Consider the following 22,134-nt stretch of genomic DNA (forward strand, 5'->3'; position numbering starts at 1 on the left):
GGGCCTTCCTTGGTGAATGTGCTTGGGCACCTTCTGCAGAAGCTCCCTGAGGGCACTAGCACACCCTGCTACCACGCAGGCCCTCCTCACTGCTGGCCCAGCCGAATTCTGCAAAAGCACTAGAAGGCCGGAGTCCAACCTCTACCTTTGCCGATGATGAATCGGGACTGAAGCATGAGGGCCGTGCCGCGTGCCAGGCTGCAGAAAGTGGCAGAGCCATGACAACCATTTGTCAAAAGTATGGAAATGCCACTTTATTCTCCTCCTTTTGAGAAGACCCTTCGGCTTAATGTTCCCGGGTGTTTGGAAGGAAACCCTGGGAGGTGAATGATTGTTTCTTAAGTCCGGACCTGCCCCCACATCCCCCCCTCCTCTTGTCAATGTGCCAGCTGGCCAACTCCTTGTTTCACTTTAACTTGGGAAAGATCCTGATGAAAAGGATCATACTGATGAAGATGAAGCAGACAAAGATGAGCACAATCCACAGGAGCCAGTTTACAGACTTCTTGGCATGCTGCTCCAGCCTCTCTGACTCGGTCTTCAGCTTTTCAAAGTTCTGGTCTGCCATCTTGAGGGAGTGGGAGAGAGTCTGTGGAAAGGACGGGCAGAATAGGGTGAGGCCTGCTCCAGCACCTGGGGGAGCTCAGAGGCACTACCATCCCCATCCCCACCTCTTAGGTTTTAGTCCAAGTAAACCATCTTCCCTCAGAGAGCCTTGTTTTCCTACCTGTCAAATAAGGGGATTGATGATCTCCAAGGGCCCTCCCAGCTCAGACATCCTGGGTTCTAAGGGCCCTCCCAGCTCAGACATCCTGGGTTCTAAGGGCCCTCCCAGCTCTGACCTCCTGGGTTCTAAGGACCCTCCCAGCCCTGACCTCCTGGGTTCTAAGGGCCCTCCCAGCTCTGACACCCTGGGTTCTAAGGGCCCTCCCAGCTCTGACATCCTGGGTTCTAAGGGCCCTCCCAGCCCTGACCTCCTGGGTTCTAAGGGCCCTCCCAGCCCTGACCTCCTGGGTTCTAAGGGCCCTCCCAGCTCTGACCTCCTGGGTTCTAAGGGCCCTCCCAGCTCTGACCTCCTGGGTTCTAAGGGCCCTCCCAGCTCTGACACCCTGGGTTCTAAGGGCCCTCCCAGCTCTGACATCCTGGGTTCTAAGGGCCCTCCTTGCTGTCATGTTCCAAGTGCTCCCATCCCCCTCCACACTGCTGCTCTGTGGCTCTCCCAGCTGGAGACGCCAGCTGGGCATCTCGGGTTTCTTGTTGCTCTACCTGATTATCTTGTTTAATAACATTCTGTGCCGCCAGAGTGTTGTTCTTCAGACTTCGGGCCAAACTCAACATTTCCTCGGCCAGCTTCTCCTGGACATTGTGGTGATGCTGTAGCACAGCATCGAGCTCAGCAGCTGACTGCTTCTCATCTGCCCCAAGGCCCCTGTGTGTACAGAGGGCATAGGGTAGAGGGGAAAGGTCTGTTTGGAACATGGGGAGCTCTAAACCACCGGAAAGGAAAAACTGCCTGTCTCCTCTGCTCCTGGAACATGCCATTTATTCTAGGCTATGCGTGTCTGAGCTCCAGGGTGAATACTCCAGTCTGGACTCCCATGCATGAGCAGAAAAAGGTTCCTGCATAATCGCCACAGGCCTTTTAAAAAAAAATTTTTTTTTTAATTTTTATAAATGGCAACAACAGGATTTCAAATACCTGTCCAGGACAGGGGATGTGCAGCAGTTATTTTCTCTAGTTCTCTGCCATCCAGATATCAGTTAATGGGGACACTGAACCTCAGGCAGACCAAGCTTAAGGGGCCGAGTGAAAAGTGTCCTCAAATATCGGAAGGGCTGTCTATGGCAAGAGGGACTAAACTGGTTCTGCTCGGCCTTTAAGGGCAGCCCCACAGGTAGAGACTACAGAGAAGGCAGATTTTAGTTGGGTAGGAGGAAAAATGTCTGGGGTATGGGGATGGGATAATCTGTTTCCTATCACTGAATGTCGCAAAGCAGGGTTCCTCTGTTGGATCTGTTGTAGGGATGGGGTTCATGTTTCAGGTAGGAGTTAGGCAGGATAGATTTTTACATTTGGATGTGAACCCTAGGGGCCCCTACAACATGAGATGAGGAGATAGTACCAAAGATGAGTCACTTACGTCCGCTTCCTTAGGTCTCCAGAACCTGGAACCAAAATAGAGACATTTATCAGTCAGAAAATAAAGTCATCTATCAGTTGTAGGCTTTTATCATTCTCTTATACTGATGGGGTTCTCCCTTGTGAAGGTTTCAGATAAAGTCCATTCCAAGGGCCCTCAATATTCCCAGAATTTCTAATCCTGGCCCAGTGGATAATTTTAACTTTTAAGTACAACTTAAGTATACGTCAGCCATATTTGTGCCCTCCCTGCCCCCATTACTTGACATACTCTTTTCTCACTTATTGCTTTTGCTCACACCTTTTGTGCAATGCTGAGTGCTAGGGAGACATTACTTGAGATCCTGATGGGACTTTCCCCTTCCTGACCCTCTCTGTCTGGCCCCTTGACATGAAGCCCACTCGGCTCCCAGGGATCTCTCTTCAAATTCATGATATTTGTCTGCCTCCCTCATGGCCCTTGGCATTTCCTGCCTCAGTGCAATGGAAAGGACCCTGAGCTGAGGACCCCGGGCTCAGGTTTTGTCCTGGTTCTGCCCCTCACTAGCAGATTTGGTAATCTGATCCCTTCCTGGGTCAATTTTCTCAGCTGCAAAATGGGGGTAGGGGGCAGGGGAGAAGGGAATGGACTAGATAATATCTAAGGTTACCTTCTGGTGATGACATTTTGGGTCCTAAAGGCCTTCCTGGCTGGACATTCTGAGTTCTATGATTCCCTCTGGCCTGTGCTGCCCAGGTGCTAATGTAAGTTTCCTGGTATTAGCCTTGTCTACTCACTCAAACTGACCCCCCATGTCCTGTAACAATCCTACACACAGGCCTAGACTGAAGGCACTAAAAGGGGCCTCAGGAACCAGGCCATCTCCTAAGGACTGAACCTCCCCCCCAATATCTAGGATCTGTGACTTCATCAGGACGTGTACTGGCTCCATCAAAGCTTAGCTCAACCTCCCAGGGACTTCGTAATCATAGAGATGCTTTGGCCAAAAAAATCAGGCCGAGGGCAACCTGGTACTGGGCTTCTGGGCCCTAAGCGAGGCGGCACCTTGGACACCAGATCCAGCCCAGAACTTAGGTTTTTCCCTTATCTCCTCTGTTAGAATGTAAGCTCCTCGAGGGCAGGGATGGCTTCCTTCTCTAGCCTAGCTCATTACCTGGCTCACGGTAAATGTTTAATAAATGCTGGCTGAGCAAGTGAGGGTTGCTAGGCCAGAATGGATTTTAAGGTCCTGGGTACCTCCTGCTTTGTGGAGGAAGCACCAGAGAAGGCCTTACGTCCAACCTTGGGCTGCTACCTGATTCTGGGTCATACAGTAAGGCTGCTCACAACCTGCTTATTCCCTTACGTGGGACTGCATCTCCAAAAAGGCTCAACTGGTATCCCGAGTGAGTCCCGCCTCCCCCGGCTGTTGGCTCTGAAAGCCATGAGGGCCCCCCCGGCCACACTGACTTTCCCCCTGAACCACTTTCCAGGTGCTGCTTGGGAACCTCTAGGAGCAGGGCTGTCTGGGACTGAGAGGACGGGGGAGACAGAAACTGATGGTCCCCGTGCTTGGCCACAAGAGCCTCTGAGGGCATCCCTTGTTTGGCTGGGGAGGACACCGAGGGCTGGAGGGACGAAATGTCTTGTTCCAGGTCACACAGTTAGCAGGATCTGAACCCGCCTCCCCTGCCAGTGAACTTTATTACTCTGTGGAGCCAACTTCAGGAAACTGGAGACCTTCCATCTCTGCAATGGAGACAGCAGGCTGGACTGAGCTGCCCGGGGCCTCCTTCCCAGGGTTCAAAGTAAATCGTTTGGAGGGGCCGTGCATACTCACCGCTGGTTGGAGAGGATTCCTAAGGAGAGAAAAACTGCAATGAAAATGTGCACTCCATCCCCCAATTGGCCCAGGCTAGGAAGCTGGCCACCGGGGAATACTGAGTCTCCTTCCTTCCCTGAAGTGGGGCAATGGCTGGGCCAGTGCAAGGTGTTTTAGCCGAAGGCTCTGGGGAGGATGGGTTCTGCTCCTGGGTGCAGAAAACCCAAACTTTGCTTTCCTTCCAGGTGGGCCCTAATCCATTCCACTGGTCCCCCAAATATGAGCCACACTTCTAAAATGAAGTCTTTTTGAAAAGAAAATGGAGAGAGGTCAACAAGTCCATCCCACAAGGAGCTGAAATTACATCAACTACTTCATTCACTGGTGCAGATTACAGCTCCTCTGTAGACTAGTGAGTGGTCTTCTAGGGTTGTTAGAGACCAAGGATTCATTTTCCTGGGGCTAACACGATAATGCACCCCTCTGAACGGAGCCCCAAAGGTCCTGAGGTGACATACACACTATCTCGGGGCTTTTCTCTGGTGGCGGGTAGGAGCTGCCGTAGCTTAGCCACTTTGGGCTCCCCGTCAAACCCAAGCTCCATCAGTCTCTAGAGGAGTGTGAAGGGCCGGTGTGCATGAGGTGGGATAAGGGAAGGCCTTGAATGCCAGGATGGGCCTTCAGTTGGTCCCTGAGCCCCGCTGTTGCTTCTTTTGGAATGTGTCAGACTCCCCCTTGCGCAGAGCCCTGGGCTACACCAGCAGCCTCCCTTCCTTCGTCTCGGTCTCTGCCATTCGGCACCCTCCAGCGCCTGCCTTACCTCCCTCAACATTTCCGTCCAGGTCTCCCCAGGGGCTCCCATGTGCCCCTCTCTCCCATTCCTTGCATCTCTAGGCTGGGCCTCATTTCTTCCCTCTAAATCCTCCCCTTCATCAAGGCCCAGCTAAGTTGTCGCCTCCCTCACGATGACTTCCTGGACCTGTCAAACGGAGGCGTCTCCCCTTTTAACTCACCCTGGGATTTAGGGTCTGTCCCCACATTTAACACTTGTGAGCAGATGAAGCAAGAGGGCAGAAATCACTTAGATAAAAAACTGTTAACATAACGACCAGGCTCTGCCCTGAAGAAGAGCTAGGAGAAAGCAGCTTATCTCCTCCTTTCTTTCCAGAAGGGAAGTGGGGGACTACAGATGGGGAATACTGCATATACTATGCTATGTATCTTTATAACAAAAGCTGACTTTCTGCAAAGGAGAAATATTGCAAATGAAGATGATGGAAAAACAAGAGAAATCAAGAAAACTTCTGGGGAAATTCAATTTAACTGGATGAAAACTATAAAGCCCAATGCACACCAGAGGCATTTCTGTTTTCCTCCTAACAGTCCTAATTGTTTCCCTTGTGCTTTATGCAGACCAAGCTGACGACTCTCCCCCAGCTGAGTATGCCTGAATCAATCTACAGGTATTGGCCAGTAAGCTAAATGGCACCTGCATGACAATGGGTGAGAGCAGGAAATTGTGAGTGAAAACAGGGGTATCCTAATCACCCACAGGTAGGGGAAAAAGGTGGACTGCACTTCCAACCCCACCCTTACGCTGCATCATGACCCTGGAAGGTCCCTGTAGGTGGGGCCTCCTTACCCAGGAATCTCTGTTCTCCTGGGCCTGGAGCATCCCTCAGCTAGGCCAGTCCCCTTTCCCATTGGTGAATTCCTCTCATTTGGTCCCAGACATGCTACATTCTCCTCCCAGCTGTGCTCCTGACTTTCTGAACTTCGATACCAAGCCTCAGCTTCCTTTTGGTCTCATCTCTCTCCCTTAGAATGTAAGCTCCTTGAGGGGACAGATTATTGTTCTTTTTTGCTCATACTTGTATTCCAAGCGCTTACTTCGCTCAATGCCTGGCACACAGTAAGGGCTTAATAAATGCTTATTATCTGCCTGCCTGGGCTGGAGGCTGTACACCAACTCACAATGTAACATCACAGCCAAACAAGGCTCCCACAACCTACAACCTTCCCAGGCCGGGGTGGATGGGGAGGGGTGCTCCTGCTGGGCTCCGGTTGCACCTGCAGCATCACATCTGGTAGGAGGATTCTGCTCCATGCTTCCAGAGGAGGGGGACCAGGATGAGGAGGAGACTCTAAACTGAGTCATCTGAGGATCAGCTGGGGGAGGTGGGGACACTGACTCTGGTGGGACGTGATCATGTCCCTAAGTACCCGAAGGGCTGCCGGGCAGGAAGGATGAGCTGTGTTCTGCTGGGCCCCACAGGGTAGAAGAGGGACCTATGGGTGGAGAGTTCAGGGAGGTGGATCTTGGCTCTCTGTTAAGGAAGAGCTTGTTAGCAAGGAAAGCAATCCAACATGGAGCCTTGGGCTGCCTCTGGAGGCGTTTCCTCCCGTCACTGGAGGCCTTCCAGCGGAGGCAAGGTGACCTGTGGGGGATGTGGCGGCGCAGGGGGAGGGAAAGCCCTTTGGGCCCTGTGGCGCTCTGACTCAGCCACGTACCGTTCCCAGCAGCTCGCTCCGCATCTCCCCCGTGTACCGGGCCCTCGTCTGCAGGTGCACTGTCTTGGTGGCCGGAACCCGCTCTTTGGTAGTGGTGGGGGTGCGTCCCGGCGCCAAGAACTGATTGGCTAGGGCCTTCTCCGAGGAAGACGACTGGGGAGAGAAAAGAGGAGCTGGCTAAGTTTGGGGCAGGGCTGGCCCTCTGGTCCTGGGATCCCCCTTTGGGGAATCAGTGTCCCCTTTGCAGGAAGCTTCCAAAAGGAGTGCGAGGTGAGGGCAGGAGGCAGCCCGACTCCACATGTGCTCCATGAGCAGTTCTTTGCCTGCGCTGCCAGGGACAAGGAGCATCTCTCATGAGGATTTCCAGGGCCTGAGTCTCATCTGCTTGGTCAGAAAGGGAGCCTGCAAATCTCCCCCAAGTCCTGAAAACTACTAAATGGGACCAGTTTGCTATGCTGTACAGCAATGCATTGTGGGATCCTTGGCAAGAGGTTACTTTTTCCCTCACAAAGGTTTCTTGATACTTTTTGCTTTCATTACACTCTCATTTCCAAAACCTTCCCTTCCTATTCCCTTTTGCAGAGCTCCAACCTTTGAGATTTCAATTCAGCAAATGCTGATGATTGTCCACATGGAGTATGCCAGATGTGCTCGGGCACACCCTGATTGGCTACCGCAGCCTCTCCCCAGGGTGGCTGCCTGGCACAGGGGCACGGAGGGGTCTGCTCCGGGCTGGGTTAACTGGCCTCTTGGCAGCAGCTGTCAGCACCTCTGCTGTCTCCTGTGTTTTCCACTTACTCCCCCTCCACAGCTTTCCTGAGGCTCTGGGATGGGAGAGGAGAAGGGGGTGTGAGAAGTGACTTAGAAACCCCTCAATATGGGACCCCTTGATGGCTCTATTCTAGTCTCTCTGCAGCATGAACTTTTCTACATTCAAGGGACTTATACTTTTCCAGTGTCCAGTCCCTGTGTGGGTTAGGAGGGCTTGTCTGACTTTCTCCTTCCTTCTCCCAGAAGGCCAGCCCCTTCTCCATTAAGTCTAGGGCCCCCTCTCTAATCTTGGGTCCCCTTTCCTGGCAATCTTGGGTCCCCTCTCCAATCCTGGGCCCCCACTCTGGTCTTCTCCCATCTTGTCCTGGGCCTCCATGTGGCTGTAGCCAAGGCAGGGGAAAATCAACAAGGTTTCTTTCCCCTTTCACTCCTTTGGCCACTTTTGTTTTCCTTGGCTCGGCCCATGGAATGTGGCCCGAGGCTCAGGTTGGTACAGGAAAGCACATGAGTTGAAAAGCCCCCCCCATCAGCCCTTCGTGGCCAAGCAGGGGCTGGGGAAGCGGGGTCCCCTCCCAAAGGGGCCGAGAGGGTAAAGCCACAAAGGGTTTCTGGGTGTCAGAGAAGGGGAAGTGAAATGGAGTTGCTGATTTTTAAAAACTACATTTACTTTCTTTAGTTTGAATAAAAATAACATTCTTTGAAAATTAAATATTCAATGAGTGTTTATCTTTAAAAAAACAAATACAATTCTGTGGGCATACACCCTAATGATTCGTGCAGCACGTGCCTCTGGGGCCCACTGTGGGGCCCGTTTTGGCCCCAGGCTGGACCAGATGGCCCCCAAGGTTCCTCCCTCTGTGCCATTCCTTGCAAAGCATTGTGCAGGGGGCCGAGGATACAAATAATCATCATAATAACAACTCCAAATAACACTTTCATAGTGGGTGGAGGGCCAGTTTAGAATCAGGAAGACCTGAGAATACATCCTGCCTGCGACCCAGTAGCTGTGGTTGACCCTGGCCAAGTGCCTTAACCCTCAGTTTTCTGTGAACTTCAGTTTTCTCATCTATAAAATGGGGATAATCACAGTACCTACCTCACAGGCTTTGTGCTGATTAAATGAGGCAATCTCTGAACTTTGCAAATTTTAAATTTTAAAATGTGATATAACGCGTGCTGCAATTACAGCATTCTTTTATTATGACCACTATTTTTGTTCTTAGTGGTAGTGGTGTTAGGATCATATGCTCCTTTGATCCTCACAATAAGCCTGTGGTAACTCCATAATTATTCCCATTTCTTGGATGAGATAACTGAGGAAACCCAGGGGAAGTGACTTGTACAGGGTCACATGCTGCTGTTTATCCTTTGTTCTCGATGAGGACCTTGACCTCAGGGAGCTGACACAAGTTGGACTTGAGGGAGGGAGGGAGGGAGGGCTGGGTGAGGCTCCTCTGGAGCCATCTGGGTGATGGGAGCTGGCCGTGCTGCAGGGGGCCAGGGTCTGAGGCTAGTCCAAAGGCAGCCTTCCATCTGGGGCACCCACCCTCAAGAAGCCTGGTCTCTGGGGGCAGGGACAGATAAATACAGAGCAGCTGGAACTAGAGGTAGTGTCACCTGGGGGACCAAAAGGCTCAGATGGAAACTCTGGGCTCTGGACCCATCACCCACAAATACAGTTTTCAATGTGAAAATGGATGGCCGGTGGCACAGGGGGAGGGAAGCTTGGGCTTGGAGACACCTCTGATGCTTGCTGGCTGTGTGACCCTGTACAAGTCATAGCAACCATTGGCCTCAGTTTTCTCATCTGCAAAATGGGGCTATCAGTAGATCTGACACAGAGTTGTCAGTGGCTCCAGGGCCCACAGTTTCAGGGGATCCCTGAGGCCAGTTCCTGAGAACTCTAAGTTCTATAATTGCATAAACATTAGTAACAGGCCAGTTAATTTACTTACCAGTTTTTCAGCTTCTAACATTCCTTTTAAAAAGTCCACTTTTCTAGAATACTCATTCAGCATTTCAGGGGCAGGTTTACTGAAAAGCACAAAAAAGGAAAAATGTCACCAAGAAACCTGCTGCCTTCTATCCAGTTAGCCTGAGGTTTCAGTGGGAAGTATCCTAGGCCTAGCTCCGGAACCAGGTGAGGGGGTGGCCCCCTCCTCCAGATTCTAGAGAAAGAAAGCCCAGGACAAGAAGACTGGGGCTCGAGATGCTGTTCTTCTGTGAACCAGCCAGATGAGTGCGGGCAAGGCTTTTCACTTCCATGAAGGTTACATTGTTCATTTGTAAAATTTAGAGAAGTCTCGACTCAATGATCTCTGGGGGAATCTTCCCAGCTCTGACCTCCTGGGTTCTAAGGGCCCTCCCAGCTCTGACCTCCTGGGTTCTAAGGGCCCTCCCAGCTCTGACCTCCCGGGTTCTAAGGGCCCTCCCAGCCCTGACCTCCTGGGTTCTAAGGGCCCTCTGAGCTCTGGCATTCTATAAATCAATGCCAATAACCACTTAGATCACCTTGGGCAAGTTTCTATGGAAAGCAGGGTATCAGTGGTCCCTGAGGGCCTTGGGCTCTCCCCAGATTTTCCTCCCTAAAATGGCAAGCATCTTTCCAGATTAGATGATCCAGACCAGTCATGCTGAGTTTTGTTTGATTGTTGGGTCTGGACTTATACATGAATGGGTACAGGGACCTGCCAGGGAATTGCAATACTTCCTCCAACAATGGGGATCATAACCTGAATCTGGTGAGTTTGTGAGCTTGTTTTTAAAAAATAGCTTGATGACTGGATTTCACTAGAACTGGTTTCTTTTGTAATCCAGTCCATTTTGTTTTATATATCTAACACCATTGCCCTGAAAAGCAGTCTCTAGGGTCCCCCAAACTGCCCACACCAAGGGGCTCCAGAACATCCCCTGCCTTAGAGGCAGAGCCACCCAGAGATCAGCAGCAGACAGTCAGAGCTAGTACATGGCTCCTCCTGCACCTGAACCCCCTTCTCTACCCACTGTACCCTACAGCTTTTCACCATCCTCTTACCTTGACTGTTCCTTTAAGGCTTGGAGCATTTCTTCCAGGGCAGCTACATACTAAAAGCAAAGGTGACCCATTAGTGACTGGATAAAAATGGTGCCAGCCTTCCTTCTCTCAAGCCCCAGCTAAAATCCCACCCTCCCCAAGCCCTGAATGATGGTGCCTTCCCTCTGCTGCTTATGCCCGGTCCAGTCCGCGTCTGTCTGGTTTGGCTGTATTAGGTGGTCTGCAATCTGTCCCTTCCATTTAAGCCTTGGGGGGAGGGCTGTATTTGAATTTCTTCCTACCCCCCTACCTTGCTCCCACTTAAATGGCTGGTTGCCCATCATACTGTTGTTGCCTTGGGTCTTACTCTTCCTGAGTTTTTTGGGGGGCAGAGATTTGGAGGGACTGACATTTCCTTCTCATTAAGATGAAGCCCCACAGCTGTCTTGTAGGCAACCCCAAAAATCACACAGCTAGTAAGTGTGAGGCCAGATGGAAACTGAAGGATTCCTGATAGTGAGGTGGCAAGATCAATAGAGCTCTGGGCTTGGGATCTGGGAGACTCCTCTTCGTGGATTTAAATCTGACTTCAACCAATCCCGATGGTCTTATGATGGAGAGAGCTGTCTATGTCTAGAGAGAAGACTGTGGGAGCTGAGTGTGGATCAGAACATAGAATTTTCACCTTTTTTGTTGTTGTTTGTTTGCTTTTTTTTTCCTTTTTGATCTGATTTTTCTTGTGCAGCATGATAAATGTGGAAAGATGTATAGAAGAATTGCACATGTGTAATCTGCATTGGATTACTTGCTGTCTAGGAAAAGGGAGAGGTGGGGAGAGAGGGAAAAAAGTATGGAATGCAAGGTTTTGCAAGGGTAAGCATTGAACTATTTTTGCATGTATTTTGAAAATAAAAAGCTATTATTATTTAAAAAAAAAAATCTGGCCTCAAACTCTTACTAGGTATGTGACCTGGGCAAATCATTTCATTTCAGTTTTCTCATCAGTAAAATGAGCTAGAGAAGGAAATGGCAAACTATTCTAGCATTTCTGCTAATAAAACTCTCAAAAAGGGGTCAAAAAAGAGAGTTGCACAGAACTGAAATGTTTCAACAGCATCTTCCTGACCCCAGGCCCAGTGCTCCAGCCATTGAGCTATCTAGCTGCTTGGCTTGCCACATAGTAGTTGCTAAAAAGTGTATCTTTAGTTAACTCGACTTCAACATATTTGTTTTTGGCCAGAACTGTGATTTCATTTGTTTAGGGCAGAAGTGTCAATCAGATTAAAATGTAATTGGGAAATATTTAACAAAACAAATAAAAAAATACAGCCAGTGAAAACTCATAGCTTAGAGAGATGGAGGGTCTGGTGTGAGGAACAGCAGAGACCTGTGTGGTGAGATTGCAGAGCATGTGAGGGCTAGTGTAAGAAGGGTTTATGAGCAGGGGCGAGGGAGAAACACAATCAGAATTTTACTTTAGAAAGATCACTTTGACAGCTGAAGGATAAAACGGAGTAGAGAGAATTGAAGCAGAGAGTTCACCCAAAACACCACTGAAATTGTCCAGGTTTCAGGTTATGAGGGCCCTAAGGAGAGTGGGGTTCCTGTTCCAAGAAGAGATGAGAATATAGATTAGAATTGTTAAGAAAGTGAAATCCACAGGCTTTCAGATTGCACATGGGGTGGCAGAAGAGAATGAATGAGGAGGTGAGGGTGACTCCTAGATTTTGAGCCTGGGAACTTGAAAGGATGTGGACATCCTTGCCACTAAGTGGGATTTACTAGAAAGAGAAGTTTTCGGGGGAGAGGGGGAAGATATTTGAGTTCCATTTTGGACATATTGAGTTTAAGATATTCCCTGGACGTTCGGGTTTGGATCTTCAGTAGGCAGCTATAAATTTAGACTAGAATGGGAGAGACATTAGGGCTGGATAAGTATACCTGAGGTTCATCTGCACAGAGATAATAACTAAATCACAGGAGTTGAAGAGAATATAGAGGGAGAAGAGATGGGGGTCCAGGACACCTACCATTAATTGTGAGTGTCCTAAACAAAGACCCAGCAGGGGAGACTGAATCTCTCAGGCAGGAAGAGAATCCACATACAACCTGTGTGGTGACAGACAATGTCAAAAGAAGAGGAAGGGGGAAGGGAATAAGCATGTATAGAGGGCTTATGATGTGCCAGGCACTGCTAAATTTATTTTTTTTTTAAAACAAATTTGATCCTTCTCACAACAACCCTGTAAGATAGTAGCTATTCTTATCTTAATATTACATTGAGGAAACTGAGGTAGAAATTAAGTGACTTGTTCAAGGTGCCACAATTAAGGGAGTATTTGGAGTCAGTTCTTTCTGATTCTGTCTACTACCTCAGTGCAGAAAAGTCTAGTAAGATAAAGAAGAGAAAAGGCCAGAAAAAGCCATTAGATTTGGCAATTACATAACTACAATTAAAAAAAATATACAGCTTTTTATTTACAAGTTATATGCATGGGTAATTTTATAGCATTGACAATTGCCAAACCCTTTGTTCCAATTTTTCTCCTCCTTCCCCCCACCCTCTCCCCCTGATGGCAGGTTGACCAATACATGTTAAATATGCATAATTGCAATTTAAGAGCAATCTCAGTCAATGATGGGGCATAAAACCACAATGTAGAGAGTTAGGAAGAGATTTAAAGGAAAGGAAGGGAAGGAAGGCTCTTAGTACAGAAGGCCTTCTCAAGTTTAGTCACAAAAGGAGAAAAAAGTTAGAAGCAAATAAGTTTTGGGGTAGACGGATAAAGTGGTTTTTTTCTTTTTGAGGCTCAGGGTAATATGAACATATTTGTTATCAGTAGGAAAGCCACTAGCAGACAGAGAGAGACTGGATAGAACAGGAAAGGACAGGAAGGAAAGGGAGCTGGCATAAGCTAGTTCTCTATGTTGAGAGAAAGGGCAGAAGTGTTTGGTGATAGGGGCAACTTGAGGAGAAAAGAGGTCTCTGTGGGGAGGGAGAGAGACCAGGGAAGAGGGAAAGGACTGGACTGCTGCAGGGAAAGCCCAGACAGCAAAGTTGTGTGACTTTCTCCAGCATCATGTGGGCAGAAGTGGAAAAGGTACATGGTGCAAGTAATCCTGGCGTGGTTTTTGGAAAGGAATGAGTAGTGGATAAAAATGGGATAAGGCATCCAAAGACATAGACAGGGCGAAATCTGAAATGGCAAAAGAATCTAGTTTTGGAGAGGACAAAAATGAATCCAGAGTTAAGATGGTGGCCTGGGAGGGCAGGAAGGATGGAGGGCTGGCAGCTGAGGAGATTATGGTCAGAGAGAGGAATCTCAAAGTTACAGACTGTGGAGTTATTAGACTTGAGTTCCTTGAGAACAGGAACTGTTTCTGCTCTCTCTCTGGATATTTGGTGTTTAGCAGAGAACCTGGAACACAGTAGGTTCTTAATAAATGCTTGTTGACTTGAGTTAGAGATGGAAGGCTTGTGGATAAGAGATCAAGGGTATGACTATCTCTATGTATATCTGTATTGGAGTGAAGATTTTGAACAGGAACAGAACTGGAAGTATTTAAGGCTATTTGAGGGAATGTTGACAGGTGAGCCGAAATCCCCAAATATGAGGAAAGGCTTGGATGATTGAATTGGAGAGGAAGGTGATGACTCAGGACCTGAACTCCTTGAGAAAGGAAAGAGAATGATCTTGGGGCTGGCAGGGAACAGCCTGGGTAGAGTAGTCTACCTGGCCAGGTGATTCTTCAAGGAGGACAGGTAGCTGAGTGAAGGGGACTAGAGAGGGCCTGAAAAAAGACAACTGGAGGTGTCTGACTAGGTATATCTAGATCTGGGATCTAGAAAAGGGCTGCAGGATGGTGCTTTCGAGGCTCCACTGAGAAAGCACCGTCTGGATGACATATATTCCTTCTCCTGCCCCATGATGTGAGTGGGCAGAGAGAAGATCTTAGGCCTGCAGACCTGGACAGAAAGCGGGCCTTTCTCAGAGAGCTGGATTTCTGTGACAGTAAGAAGCCACAACATGAAAGGAAGGGGCCTAATAAAGAATACAGAACAAGGGCTTCTAAGGAAAAGGAAAGGAGCGTTAGAAAGGGACAGGGAGGATGAGGCTGATGTGGAAGGATGGAGGAGGAGGAGGAAGCGATGGTCAGGAAGGAAGCTTGGGCTCGGACAGCCTAGGACTCACAATCACAGGCCCAGTGGAACTGAAGAGCAGTAGACTGTCACACCCTGTCCGGCGGCCAGTGGTCTCTTTTCTTAATCCTGTTTATTACCCTGCCCTGGATACTCTCCTTTCTGTGATTTCACGATACTAATTCCTTTTTTTTTTTCCCCTTAACTCCTCTTCTCTGTTGGATGCTTTAAATAAAAAAAAAATTTTTTTGTTTGGGGGATTTAAAAATCCTGAACTTTGTGGTTGCATGCACATATACATGTGTACACGCCCGCACAAACACACACAGGCTCCTAGAGCATTTCCAAACATGCATCAGGACACCAAAAAACAGGACTCTGCATGAAACTGTGAGTCTGTACTGCGCTTCTTCTCTCCTTTTTGTCTGACTCCTTTTTTTAAAGTCTCTTGCTGATTTCTCATCTGCACCGTGCCCTCAGCAGCAATGGACCAAAGCCTCTGTCCTGCAGCCTCTTTCCTTTCCTCTCTACCCCTCTCACTTGATGATCGTCGCTATGGCTGATCCCGCCTTGATCAACCTGAGATTCCCTCCCATGGGTCTCACACCTCCAGGGCCTTTTGTGCTCCCCAAATACCTCATATTCAATATCAAAAGAAAACTTGTCCTTCCTCACTCTACCTCTCCCCTTCCGAGTCTCCCTGTTTCTGGGAGGTGCCATCGGCCTTCCAACTACTCGGTGTTAGTGTCTCCATTCTCTCTCACACACGGACACTTAGCTGCTGCATCTCGTCACTTCTTCCCCGCCACACCGGGGACATCGTTGCTCACACGGCGACCCCCATCTCCTCTCACTGGGACAATGACAGCAGACTTCTAGAAGCCTCCCTCACCAATCTCGTTCGAGGTCCCTCCACCTTTCACCAGTCAGCATGACTGTCTCGCTTTGCAGCAAAGACAAAATGCGCGCTACATGCAGTGTGGTGGTTAGTGCTCCCAGAGAGACGGGATTGACCTTGGGGAGTATCGGGAAATGCCTCCTGAAAAAGGAGGTGGGGGGGGTGAGGAGAGAGCGCTCTAAGTGAGAGGAATTTTTCAGACGTGAGTGCAAACATAGAGAGGGAAGGAGGAACAAACCAGTGACACTGGAGCAAGACACAAAGAAGAAAGATGGGAATTTTACCCAATTCTAGCTCTGCCAGGCTTTGTGGCCCTGGACAAGTCGTTAAAGTTGGCAGGGAATCGGAATTCTTATGTGAAAAGTGGGAAATGGAGAAGGTTATTCTCCCTTTACATCATCGGCCTGAAATCCTGTGCTTGTACTCCTCGGGTAGGTGTAGAGACTCCTCACTGCTCCCACCATGCTTCCTTTCCAATTTCATTAACTTTCGCAAGTCTAGGAAGAGCCTAGGCCTCAGATACCCTTCTTCCTTCTATAGTTCTATCCCTCTCTACTCTGGAAGAAGACTTGCATACTTTAAAGGCCCATTCAAATACCCAAGCCCACAAGAAACCTTCCGGGAAGCACCGAACCGGCGCGGGGCAAGGCCAATGAGAGGCCAAGAGGGCGGAGCCACGCCTCGGATGGGGCGGAGCCACGCCTCGGGTGGGGCGGGGCCGCGGCTGCCACCACATCAGCCCCATCTACCCCGGCCGCAGGGGGTCTCGGCGGCGTCTCCCACCTTCTCCAGGCGCCACTCGCTTGGGTCGCGCTTCTCGGCAGCCAGCGCCTCGCAGCGGCACAGCAGCCGTACCAGATTCAGCTCCAGCCGCGACACCGCCATCGCCGTTCCCACACTGCCGTCAATTCCGCCGCGGTTTAACCAACTATGGGCGGAAGAAGGCACACCCGCCGCCATATTAACTACGGGCGATGGGAGGAGCTTCCGCTGCCACGTCCGTTACAGCGGAAGGTGTCTTGATTCCAAGCGGAAAATGACTGTCGGCATATTAGCCATGGGCGGAAGAAGCGGTTTTATGACCATCCTTAGTAAGGGCAAAATAAAAAAATAAAAGGTCATTCAGAGCTTCCGGTTGACCGCCTTGCACTCGCCATCTTAGTAGGGGCGGGAGGTGATGCCGAGGTGGGGTCTGGTGCCTTCTTTACGACTGTTGGGAGGAAGGGTTCCCATCGCCATGTTAATTAAGGGCTGCGATCGGCTTCCTCATTTTTCTAATCACGCTCTACTCTGTAAGATTCCTAAATAAAGTCAGCGTTCTTTGCCCAGCCTTCGCCCGTTTCAGCCATGCCGTAGTTGGGCGCTAGGTGGCGGTGTACGGAGTGCCACCTCGTAGTTAGAAAGGTTCCCGTCCGGCCTCAGACACTTCCCGGCTGTGAAGCTTGGGCCAGTCATTTAAACCTTTTTTGTCTCGGTTTTCTCCTCTGTAAAGTGAGCTGGAGAAAGACGCGGCAAACCGCTCCCGTAGCTCTGCCCAGAAAATCCCCAAAGAGCTCAGAGTGGGACCACGCCGGAAGTGCCCCAACCGGACTTTGGTATATCCAGCCCTGACCTCTCTCTTGAGCGCTAGTTTAAAGGAGACCGCTAGGAGGCGCACTGTCAGCAGGCTGCAGTTGGCGCCGGAGAAGATTGAAGTTCAAATCCTGTTTCAGACAGTTACAAGCCCTATGATCCTTCTGAAGGACGCGCCCATCTTTTGTCCGCCTTGGCAGTCCCCAGTGCCTAGAACGGTGCGCCCGGGCCTGGCCAGCTCCACTTCCGTCTGCCTCAGTTTCCTCAAATGTAAACTGGGAATAATAACAGCACTTACCTCTCAGGGTGGTGGTGAATGCATTTGTCAAAATGGGCCTCAAACTTTTTAAATAGGGCCCAGTTCCCTGTCCCTCAGACTGTGGGAGGCCGCACTAGAGTAAAAACAAAAGCTCACGCTCTGTCTCCGCCCCTCGGCCCATTTGCCATAACCCGCCGGCGCATCTGGCCCACTAGTAGGTACTTACTGTTTATTCCTCCCCCTCCCCCTAATCTCACCAGGACGCTCCTCGTGGTCTCTAGTGGATCATCATTGACTCCAGGATTGAATGTACGTTTCTTTCTTTGGTATTTAAGACCATTTAGTGGTCATCATCTTTCCATTCCTTCCGACTTGCACCCCAGGAGTTAAACTTGACTCCTCACTATCTCTTACCCCTCCCACCCCCATCCCAAAACAAAGCCTATTGGTGTCTATTCTGAATCTCTTAACCATCCCCTCCTCTCTATGGGGCCTGGCCCTGGAGTGAGTTATCACTTCCTGCTGGGCCCATTACAACAGTCTCTAACCCCCAAACTGATTTTTATCCTAAAGTGAGGAGGTGTGAGAATTGAGGCAGAGATCCCCTCTGGTGGATGTTGCAGATTCCTTCCGAAAGAATTCGAAAACCTGAGTCTGTGGCAAAAAGGGGATTTATTTGCACCAGGAAGAAAGCTTTCTTAGTGGGCAAAGAATCCTGGAAGGATAGTTTTTTTAAATTATTATTATAGTTTTTATTTACCAGATATTTGCATGGGTAATTTTACAACATTGACAATTGCCAAACCTTTTATTCTAATTTTTCCCCTCCTTCTCCCCACCCCCCCAGATGGCAGGTTGACCAATACATGTTACATATGTTATATATGTATATGTATTGTTATATATGTATATTATATATGTATATAAATTAAATACAATATATGTGTACGTATTGGAAGGATAGTTTTGCTTTCTTAGTGGGCAAGGTCATGTCAGTGTAGTGTTCTTCTCTAAATTGTAATCGTTTTCTGGGAGCAGATTTCTCGGGGATCTTTCAGTTCAGTTCAATCACTCCAAAATCCAGCCAGGAGTTAAGGTCCTTTACTGTCTCTTTCCAAATCCTATCTCCTTCACTTGTGGTTTGGCTAGTTTTCTGGAGGCCTTCCTCTCTCCTTGCTTCCGGAGAGCTCTTGTCAGAATGTCTCCAGCCAGCACAAAGGTAGACATAGGAATGAATCAGACTCTGCCTCCGAGAGGGGGATTGTGGGCTTCTGTCTTGTGAATCTCCCAGAAGTCAATCCTAATTCTGAATCTCCTCGAAGTCCATGAGCAGGCTTTTCCTTTAGACTTGGGAATCTCCTGGACTTGGGAATCTCCCCACTGAAATCCTGGCTCTCTGAATCTCCTCGAACTTCCCTCAAGTTCTCCCCTTGACTGAATCCTGACTTTCTATATCCTCCCAGAGAGTGGGCTTGTGGGAGATCCTTAAAAGTATGCTCTCTTAAAGGTGTGAATCTCATGGAATTCTAGTAAGTACATTACTGACCTAGAGAATTGTTAAGTACCATGCTAAATTAGATAATTATATCCATTCCAGTGATTTAGCACCTTGTAAGAATCCTAACATGTCAGGACTATTGCAAAGATGGGTTTGCATTGAGAAGAAAATACCTTCACCAGTGGGCAAAATGCTGTTAGAACTTCTGCAAAGATGTCTGGGCATAGAGCACCAGATGTATTGGGGCTGCTTTGATCTTTGGCCCTGAACCAGGGGCCTATCACTGAATGAATCTGGGAGACTGAGTTTCAATTCAATCAAAATTGAATGAGATTACTTATCTTGGGAGTTTCCCTTATGGACTCCTCCTAGAGGGGAGTTTGAGACTCCAATCACCTTTCCCCCACAGTTTAAAGGAAACATGGTTCACATCAGGACCTCTTCAACCCTTCCTCCCAAAAGATCTCAGTTTATATCAAAAGCACAGGTCTGACTGTATCATTCCCTTTCTCAACTCCAGTGCTTCCTCCAGGAGCACATACAAAATATTCTCTTTGGCATTTAAAGTCTTTCAAAACCTAACTCCTTCCTATTTATCTCACACCTTCCCACCCAAAGAATACTTTTTAAACTATTCTATGAACAAGACATTCCAACTGTCACCTCAGGGCATTTCCTTTTTTTCTTTTTTCCTCTTTTTTTCTGGATGTAGATGGCATTTTCCATCTAAAGTTTATTTGAATTGTCTTGGATCACAGTATTACCAAGAAGTAAATCTCATTGATCATCACACAATGTTGCTAATTACTGTGTACCATGTTTTCCTGGTTCTGCTCACTTCACTCTGCATCAGTTTCCAGGCTTTCCTGAAATCAGGCTGTTCATCATTTTTTATAGAACAATTATTCCATTCCATTCATATGCCATAACTTATTTAGCCATTCCCCAGAGCTGGGCATCCACAACATTTCCATTTCCTTACCACCACAAAAAAGCTGCTACAAATATTTTAACATGTTCTAGGCAATTTCTCTGGCTATCTCCCATGTCTGCAAAGTTATCTCTTCTCTGATCATATTATTACTGACCTTCCAGGCTTCAAGTGTCAAATAAAATCCATCTTTTACAGGAAGTCTTTCCCAATTCCTCTTAATTATACTGCCTTCTTTGTTAATTATCTCCTATTTAATCTATATAAAACTTGCTTTGTGTATATTTGTTTGCATGTTGTAAGCTCCTTGAGGGCAAAGACTGTCTTTTGCCACTTTTTGCATTCCCATGACTTAACACAGTGCTTGGCCCAGAGTAGATGCTTAATGTTAACTGACTGATAATGTAGCCCCTTCCTACATTTCCAGTTTTCTTACACTTAACTCCCATTTACACATCCTTAGGTCTAACTGCTCTGGCCTACTTGCAATTCTTCCAATACAGTATCCCATTTCGTTTCTCTGGGCTTTTGCCCTGACTGTTCAAGCATGGAATACTCTCCTTCTTTACCTCCACCTCAATTTCCCTGCCTTCTTTTAGGAGCTGCCTCAAGTTCCACCTTCTCTATAAGTCCCAAAAAGGGAACCTCTGGCTGCTAATACTTTCTCCTTTGAGATCACATTTTATCTACTCTGTACATACTTCTTCCCATTAGAATATAAACTTCTTGTCCACTGGGGACAGTTTGTCTTTCTTTATGTCCCCAGAAGGACAAATAACAAATACCTAGCACAGTTTTTTGTTAACTGACTAGGTTGTTATCTTGCCTTTTTAATACAGTATAATAGAGACTCCACACCTACAAAGTACAAGGTTTTGGTACTAGGTACAGACATGAAACAATCCCTGACCTCAATGCCTATTTTCTAGGCATCACTTTAAGGGGCACAATAGATAAGAGGGATCATCCTGGAGTCAGGAAGATATGAGTTCAAACATTTGAATACTTATTAGCTGTGAAACCTGGGCAAGTCATTTAACCTTTATCTGCCCTAATTTTCTCATCTGCAAAACGAGAATAAGATCTCACAAGATTATTGTAAGGATAACATTAGATATTTGTAAATCACCTTGTACACTTTAAAAAAAACCACTATATTAATACTTACTATAACTGTTATTACTTGGAGAGGGTGTGAGGAAAGAATATCACATAAACAGATATGTCAATACAAAGTTTTGTTGTTGTTATTGTTCACATTTGATTCCATCAGTGACCCAATCAGTATCTGGTCCATAGCAAGAGACTTAAGTGACTGGTCAAGGGTCACACAGGATGAAAATAAGCATTTATTAAACACCTCCTCTATGTCAGGTATAGTGTTAAGTGCTTTACAAATATTATCAAATTAAATCCTCACACAATCCTTGTGATTAGGTGCTTCTACAAAGAAACTGAGGCAGGGTTTAAGTGACTTGTCCACTGTTTCAGAGCTAGTGTCTGAGGCTGGATCTGAACTCTGGTCTTCCTAACTAATCTCCAATTCAATGTCATCTGGCTGATTCTTGAACTTGAGACTTCCTGGCTCTGAAGCAGACCCTTCAACCTAGACTGCTGCTAGAAGGTATACAGAGTAATGTCAAGTAGATAGTGTTAATGATGGAAAGGGATCAAAAGAGGAGTGTAGGGATTAGGATCACATAAAGAGCCAGGAGGGACCTCCAAGATTGTCTACTTCAACCTCCTCCTTTCAGAAGATAAAATGGACATGGCAGGTGAACTTGAGTCTTGGAGGAAATGAGGGTCTTTAAGAGGAATGAATTCTAGGGTGGTATGTGTGTGTGTGGGGGAAGGGAGAATAGGAAAAGCCTGTGGAGAAATGAGAGGTCCCAATGGTGAGCCAGCTATATGTCTGAAACAGAGCATCCCAGAATGATCACTAATATGACTGAAATATAGAATATAAAATTAGGTTGTGAACTCCTTGAGAGTATTTTTTTTTTTTTTTGGCCTCTTTTTGTATCCCCCTGTAAGGGCCCTTTAAATGGGCGGACACAGTGCATCGGGATTGAGGCCCAGAAGTAATTTCTGTGGATATTAGGACTGCCCTTGGGCGGGATCCTGGCCATATTGAGATAGTTTTGTAATGGGTGACTCTCTCGCTGATTGGCTGTGTGTGTGACCTCACAGGCCCTATATAAGCCCACTGCAGGCAGCAACCGCCCTCTTTAACCTCGTGCTGTTCACCCTGGCTCCTAGCCTGGGTGGCCAAGCCAAGATGGGTAGCCGAAAGAGGTAAGGATTTTGGTAGTGAACACGTGGGTCTTCTGACCAGGTGTTCACTCGGGAACCAACAAGTCAGGGCATCAGTCAGGGCATTATGTGAGTAGGTATAATAAAGGCTTTTAAGATTACACGTGGCTGTTCTTGAGTGCGCTACCGGTTACTAAGCTATAGATTCAAGAGATTGTGGCCAGAGACCTTAGAAGGCCTCAGAGGAGGCGAGCCGGGTAGAGCTCACACTGCAAAGGACAGTGGTCAAAGGTACTCTGGTGGGTCTAGGACAGACTAGTAATTGTAACTGCCAGGAGAGCACGT

At 48.0% G+C, this 22,134-nt stretch overlaps 1 protein-coding gene across 6 annotated transcripts; it reads right to left on the reverse strand.

Annotated features, from left to right (window-relative positions):
• Positions 1 to 228: 228 nt before the first annotated feature.
• On the reverse strand, positions 229 to 16,346 carry USE1 (unconventional SNARE in the ER 1). 6 transcript variants are annotated; one of them, XM_074305593.1, is made up of 8 exons: positions 16,060 to 16,346; positions 10,259 to 10,308; positions 9,180 to 9,258; positions 6,454 to 6,606; positions 3,961 to 3,979; positions 2,142 to 2,166; positions 1,267 to 1,429; positions 229 to 589 (listed from the first exon to the last, which is right to left on the reverse strand). In XM_074305593.1, exons 1-8 carry the CDS (start codon positions 16,234 to 16,236, stop codon positions 407 to 409), a joined length of 849 nt encoding a protein of 282 aa, XP_074161694.1. In that variant the 5' UTR covers positions 16,237 to 16,346; the 3' UTR covers positions 229 to 406. The 6 variants fall into 6 exon arrangements, with proteins under 6 accessions (XP_074161694.1, XP_074161720.1, XP_074161710.1 ...); XM_074305619.1 differs by lacking the exon at positions 16,060 to 16,346 and adding an exon at positions 15,054 to 15,444; XM_074305609.1 differs by lacking the exon at positions 3,961 to 3,979 and having other exon boundaries at positions 6,450 to 6,606.
• Between the last annotated feature and the right edge of the window lie 5,788 nt (positions 16,347 to 22,134).

The sequence above is a fragment of the Sminthopsis crassicaudata genome, chromosome 1, assembly GCF_048593235.1.
Source record: "Sminthopsis crassicaudata isolate SCR6 chromosome 1, ASM4859323v1, whole genome shotgun sequence".
In the NCBI taxonomy this organism is placed as follows: domain Eukaryota; kingdom Metazoa; phylum Chordata; class Mammalia; order Dasyuromorphia; family Dasyuridae; genus Sminthopsis; species Sminthopsis crassicaudata.

Bases quoted from the DNA above. Each gene is read 5' to 3' on its own strand.
- USE1 (XM_074305593.1), bottom strand. From the start codon at position 16,236: ATGGCGGCGGGTGTGCCTTCTTCCGCCCATAGTTGGTTAAACCGCGGC. The intron at 9,259-10,258 runs GTAAGAGGATGG...TGTGCTTTTCAG, and splicing joins GCCTTAAAGGAACAGTCAAG to TAAACCTGCCCCTGAAATGC. The intron at 590-1,266 runs GTAGAGCAACAA...TCCTTTCCACAG, and splicing joins TTATTAAACAAGATAATCAG to ACTCTCTCCCACTCCCTCAA.